The sequence below is a fragment of the Coffea arabica genome, chromosome 9e, assembly GCF_036785885.1.
Source record: "Coffea arabica cultivar ET-39 chromosome 9e, Coffea Arabica ET-39 HiFi, whole genome shotgun sequence".
Taxonomy (NCBI): Eukaryota; Viridiplantae; Streptophyta; class Magnoliopsida; order Gentianales; family Rubiaceae; genus Coffea; species Coffea arabica.
In genome coordinates, this window is record NC_092327.1 from 38607236 (window position 1) to 38613802 (window position 6567).

Here is a 6567-nt window from a genome sequence, read left to right on the forward strand (position 1 = left end):
TTCATTAGACAAACCAACTTTAAAGATGGCATCCCCATTGGAGAACTTGCAAGACAGTTTACCCGCTTTGAATTTACATTTTCCATATGTGAATCATCCATAAATGCTGAAGTTTAACAGACAGGTGATGAGCCATTACAATCTCACCCACCAGGAATGGAAAAACTGTTACCTATATGTCGGAAAGATACAATAATATCCCAATAATTATTACAGAAAATGGTGAGTGATCATCTAGAGATGAGGTTTTCTGCTTTTCCATTTAGTATCTGTCCTGTCATTCCTTTCCCCATTTCTTCCCTTTCTTTTTTTAGCTTATTGTGTTGGGGAGGGAGGTGGAAGATATCGATTTGCTGACTTGGATTTGATGAGTTCCAGGTTACCGTGAGGTTACCAACCCTAACTCCACTTTTGATGAATCCCTTAAATGATGTCAAGAGAGTCGAGTACTTGAGGGACTATTTGGATTATCTGTCAAGAGCCTTGAGGTAAATAGACGCATGTGACTGTTGACTATCCCAGATGTTCAACTTACCATTTAATACTGATGATTCCTTCCGAAAATGAACTATATGGTTTAGAAATCCACAGCTTCATCTTATCCTCAAGTTTTGATGGATATAATCAGGAAAGGAGCTGATGTGAGGGGTTACTTTGTTTGGACCTTGCTCGATGCCAATGAGTGGCTACATGGATTCACCAAAAGATTCGGACCTCGTTATGTTGACCACACCACATTGAAAGTTGAAACACACTCCTAAAGCACCAGCAACTTGGTACAAGGAGTTCATTGCAAAACACAAAACAACTCCTCAACTTGCGCAATATTAAAGAAATACCTACGATATCACCTGCCATTCTTTCTTGTTTCATAGCTGTTGAGCAGGATAAGATATGTTAAAAGAACACATTGCAGCAGAGTCGGTTGTTATTTACCTAACACCTCACTCAGATTTCACCTTCTATCTGCAAACTTTGATCTGTCATGGATCATGTAACTGTGGTTAATTTGACAAGTAGACATAGGCATCTTATTGTTGTTTGTAAGCCTGTATTTTCACACGGACCAAGACTGATTTCTGTCGCCAGCTACACTCACAATAAGTCAAATTAGAGTATATTTACAGAAAGACAAGCACAGAAAGTTCCAGCATATTTCATGAGGACGACAATCTGACTGTGAAACCTCACTGAAGCTTGAATATGCAACCAAAACAACGATAGATTCCAAGGCACAGATTGCAGTAATTGACCAAACAAGAAACCAACCTGGAACCTTAACTCAAATATAAACACACAAGAAAGAATACTAAAAAGAACACTAGAAAGAATTTTTTGATGCAAGGAAACCATGAAATCAACCTGGAACCTTAACTCAAATATAAGCACAATGGCCCTCCAAAGTCTTGTATTCTATTCCTACCCTACCCCATTATCAATCTAATCTATACAACGATATCAGGATATCATGTCCTTTCCTATTTCGATTTTGACCAATGGCTTCCCAAAAGCATAGATTTCTAAATACGTGGAAAATTTTGCAAACAGGTGGAGAAGCTGCAAGAGTGCTATTTGCTGAAATTGGCATATCGTCAAAATTGACAAGGGAAATTCTCCCACCTCACAACATAATTCAGTCATCAGTTATTCTGGTTCTAAGAAGCATAGCCAAGCATCATCTACCTCCACCAAGGGGTTCCAGCCTCATAAAAGTGCTCTCCATTGTCCCACAAAATCTGACATGCCTGAAGACCAATAGCCACGGCTGGTTCTTTCCCATGCTGAGCTATCCACTCTTCAATAGCCTGTGCTTTATCAGTCTCATTTGCATATTTTTTACTATTCTTCCTAAATGGATTAAGCCTAGGATTGACGATCTCAGCAACAGCAGCTGGCAAATACATTGAATCACCAACTATTGGAGCACCACAGGCAGCCAACTGTGCTCGAATCTGAATATAGTGAGTATAACTTGTCAGTAAGACAATAGTGGTCAGGTTAATCAAATGGAAAGAAAAATTAATTGTGAATTATTTATTACTGTTCTGCTGTTTTTTTTTCACCTTTCCCATCTCCTTTGTCTGGCAACTTTCATAAAGACCATAGAGAATTTAATAGTACAAAGGTCAAAACGCCTATCACAAAGTCAACTATTATATGCAGTAACACTTTGACTCAATGTAAAAGTCTCTTTCTTCTTTTGCATGTGCCTGGTTTAGGTGAGTTCCTTAAGGGTTCAAATGAGCAAAACAATTTTAATGAAACTAAATGGCTCCATTTCATGTCTCTTTCTCAACTTTTAAGGAATTGGTTTTACTTCCCAATGCAACATTCACACCTACTACTTCATAATCTAATTGCATTTAAATATTTTTCAATGTGAATTACAAGGAAGTCCCATCCAGAAGCTAGTAAAATAAGCCAACAGCGAAAGCAAGAGAATCACATGAATTACAGAGTTTGGGAATAAAAAGGTACTTAACTTCCACGCTCCTCTAATGTAGAAAAGAAGAGGAAAAAAGAAAGAAATAGAAAAGGAGAAGATTCATTTAGGTACCTGATGAGTTCGACCAGTCAGAAGGTTGACTTTACACTCATATGCGAAATCTTGAGGAGGCCACCCACAATCCTCAATGCTATATCTCCTTTCCGTCATGCTTGTGGGCCAGGCAACCTTCTTACACTCTAGGACCTCAAGCTGGCACAAGTGCCATCCATCAACAGATTCTGCATGCAAAAGAAGGGCTGGCTTCAGAGCATGTCCAAGATCAACACTCAAAATGTATACTTTTTATAGGCAGCAATCATAAAATTGAAGGTGTGTTCAGATATTCAGAAGGTTCTCTAAAATAAGGGGTAAGGATAGAACTTCAAGTGCAATTATTCTTCTCCCTTAAACAGAGAGGAAGCAAGGGGTCATGTCAGCCACAAGAAAAAGGCAGTGTTGTGGCATGGCTTAAAAGCAACTAAAAACGAATTCCAACTAATAGGATCAAGTACTATCTTCAAGGGACTACCTTCAGAAACAAGTCTTGGTGCAATATTAATTGGTCGCATGTAATGGGTAATGACTCCAACCGGCACAGGAGCAGCAGCAAGTGCAAGGTAAAGCTTTTTAACTTTTTTCTCCTGATGAAATAACATACACTTTCAGAAGGAGAGCAGACCAAACCAACAAAACAATAAGACCAGTTGATACTAAATTCATAACAAGGACAGCAGAAAGCATATTGTGTTTCATTCAGCAAAAATTTCTAGCTTTTTGGTTTTAAATTGTCTGCAAATTCACTTTAGTTTTCTAGAGTTACTGCTCACCCTGATTTTCCCATGAAAAACTGAGCAATACTCCTTGGTTCTAGCTAAAACAACACTGCAAATAAATATGACACAATCAGGTTTCATCCAAAGAAGAGTAATAGATATGGAAGCCCATATTGATATTTTACCAGCCTTCAGTGCAATTATCAATCTGATGGGTAGTCATCAATGGACTTGTTAATCCTAATGCACGAGTAGCAAATGTTGCACAGCTTTCTTCAATATTGTCAGTAGTTCCTCCAACCTAATCAACAGAGAAATGCATAGTAACCCTTAGAAATCCTCATAAAACGAGGCAAGAAAATGTCAAATGAAAATACTAATTCTAGAATATACGATCTTGTCATGAAAGTGCATAAAGTGTCCACACCATCAAGAATCCATATCAACAGAATAGAGGACCCCTGTTGTTGACTAGTTTGTGCTCATGTTCTACAACAAAAGTCTATATATTACCTAAACACTCCATATTACCAATTAGTTCATTTAGAAAAATACAGTGGTCAACTAATTGATGAACTAGTGCTATAAAATCCTCTAACTTGAAATCAAAGAGAAATACTTCTAAACCATGGAGAAGGTTATCTTCCTCTGATTTGTTGTTGAAGGGGGATCCTAGAAGTTTTATCACATTTTGCTTCCAGAATAAGAATTAGTAGAGAATTCAATTGACTACAACATTTTTTATTCAGACTTGTATCAATTATCTAGGAGAACGTGGTGATAACTTAAGCAGAAAAGGAGCACATAGGTTATAAAAAGTTGCAGAATATTCCAATGCTGAACAACATCATACATACTGATGTACCAGCTGGTTTGTCCAGAATAACATAGGATTCCGTTATGGCAACAATTCTTGATCTCCAATCTATTTCATAGCACCTGATAATGATTGAAAAAACAACATTATAGGAAGGGTAATCATAGATCTAATAAACTGGTCGTGGGTACTTAAATGATTACCTCGGAAAACGTTTTGGGTGTACATGCACACGTAAATAGGTTCCAGCTTCAACAAACTCATCAGCACGAGTTATCCGATAAGTTTTCTGTGCTTCACGAACAGTTTTCCCTTTAACGGAGGCTCGGTTTTTGAGAACTGATGGAGCTGTAACTTCTTTATATGTTTTAATTTGCTCAGGAGTGGCACTAGGGGGAGGCTTTGGACATACCAGAGCATAATACACAGCTCCAAAATGAATAAGATCTGCAACAAACCTTTCAAGATGAAATATACATAATTCAACACATCTTTGTTATTCATGTTCTAGCACCTCAATATCCTATTCAGCCTCTTAAAGACAATGGCACAAAGAAGAGATACTCACAGTGGAGGGAGATCTAAAGAGTTACTAATATAATCAAGCACAGGCCCTCCTTCCTTAACAACTAAGTGTTCCACTCTTGGTGGGCCATTCTCTGACGGACATGGAAGCAAGCGGCCATATTTTCGGAAGCTGAGGCAAATTATGTTGAAAAACAAGTTATGTGGATTAAAATGAAAGTAGAAATACACCGAAACTGGAATGGCTTTTCCCAATTTTATCAAACATATTATCGAAACTACAAAAGATGCTAAAATTCTTGAAATATGCTAAAAAGTCCACGTCCTTGTCAGCACCAATATGGTGCTTCATGGATTAAATAGAGGATGTTTCTCATTTAAGAGATAAAGTAAGTTTGATAACATCATTGCTGAATCTATTTCCTACCTGCTTTTCATTACATTTTCATGCTTATTAAGTACACAACAACAGACAGAGTAGTTATTCAGAATATCTTTTACATGCACATATAGATCAATCCTATAAAAAAAAAATTTTCAAAGAAAAATAACCAGCCCTGATGTCTATGGAAGCCAAAGTTATCCAAGGACAACATGATCCCTGTCAAACCATCAATAGCTTGTATTCATCTTCAAAATCCACAGCCATGACACGACTGGACTATATTCAGGTACAAGAGATATTTTAATCATGTCTATGAGATGCAATGTGTTATTCACTCCAAATAACTACATTAATATAGCAATCATAGGCCATTTTCAGTTCAAGCTATACAACAGAATTGCTCAAAAACAACTATGATGAGACATCAATGTCTGGAATCTGGAATCAAACAATGCTATGAAATGGATAAACTCAAACATGTTGCTAGGAAGAGTAGATAGATAATAAAAGCTTTATTCTTGACTCACAGAATTGCTCAAAATCAACTATGACGAGACATCAAATGTTTGGAATCAAACAACGCTGTGAAATGGATAACCTCAAATATGTCGTAGGAAGAGTAGATAGGAACCTACATCAATTTTTACTATTCTATGGGAATGCTGCTTAACCTACAGCAATACCAATACATCAATCTTTACTATCCCCATATCCCTTTTGCAATGTTGCTTCATTTCCAGTTTCCAGCCCACCAAATCATATAGTAATTTTTTTTTTTAAAGAAATCTTTTTTAGGTCTTTGATGCATAGACATTGGTAAGCTTTAAGGCAGTGGTCAAGCAACAGCAACTTTCAGACCCCATGTAGAAGATAAATGAGTCACAATCATCAGGAACCCACCAATTTTCAAACGTTTAAGCGATTATTAATATATTCTCAGAAAACCCAAATTTCAAAAAGCCAGATAAGTTTTTTTTTTTAAAGAAGGGTCTAACAAACTGATAACAGCAAACAAAAAAAGGTTAACACCTATACTGGTTATAATATGTGGGAAAAGATAAGAAGTACCCATTTGAGGAAACAGAGTCAGGAGTTGAGTCAACATTCGAAGAAGCAGTGGATTGACAGCTAAAGCTTCTATATCGGCTTCTGGCTCGTGAATCCCAGGTGATAAAGTTTGAGTTTTTCTGGTAATTTTCTGTCCAAAAATGGTTAGAGGCTAATCTGCAAACCAGTCTTACAGGACTTAGAAGAGTTCTTCTGTAAGTTGAGCTCCATACAAGCGACGAAAGTGAAGTGTTAGTCAAGATTGAAGCTAAGGTTGCTGTGGCAGCCATGGCCCCTCTCCTTTCCTTGGGGTTTTACTTCAAAGTTTGTGCCTTTTTGGGGTTTATCATCTCATTTTATCTGCAAAAAAACAAGGATGCTGATGCGATGGAGGAGTAAGAAGGAGAGGCGATGTCTAATGGGCTACTAACAATCAGTTGTTTTTTGTTGAGGCTTGGATTTGGGCTTTTGGTTCGGAAACTGATTCCTAAGGCCTAAAGAAAAGGGATAAAAAGGCAACTCCAATACGATA

The 6567-nt window shown here is 37.3% G+C and overlaps 1 protein-coding gene across 1 annotated transcript; it reads right to left on the reverse strand.

Moving 5' to 3' along the window:
- Positions 1-1304: 1304 nt before the first annotated feature.
- On the reverse strand, positions 1305-6567 carry LOC140014766 (RNA pseudouridine synthase 6, chloroplastic). The gene is made up of 9 exons (XM_072066129.1): positions 6057-6567; positions 4647-4775; positions 4282-4536; positions 4119-4200; positions 3447-3562; positions 3316-3370; positions 3018-3129; positions 2558-2727; positions 1305-1952 (listed from the first exon to the last, which is right to left on the reverse strand). The coding sequence occupies exons 1-9, from the start codon at positions 6323-6325 to the stop codon at positions 1680-1682; spliced, it is 1461 nt and encodes a 486-aa protein (XP_071922230.1). The 5' UTR covers positions 6326-6567; the 3' UTR covers positions 1305-1679.

What these genes read in the sequence shown, in the direction of transcription:
- LOC140014766 (XM_072066129.1), bottom strand. Translation starts at nt 6,325, where the DNA reads ATGGCTGCCACAGCAACCTTAGCTTCAATCTTGACTAACACTTCACTT. An exon ending in GATAATTGCACTGAAGGCTG is followed by an intron (nt 3,371 to 3,446) that starts GTAAAATATCAA and finishes ATTTATTTGCAG; the next exon opens with TGTTGTTTTAGCTAGAACCA. An exon ending in ACCAAGACTTGTTTCTGAAG is followed by an intron (nt 2,728 to 3,017) that starts GTAGTCCCTTGA and finishes TTTTGCATGCAG; the next exon opens with AATCTGTTGATGGATGGCAC.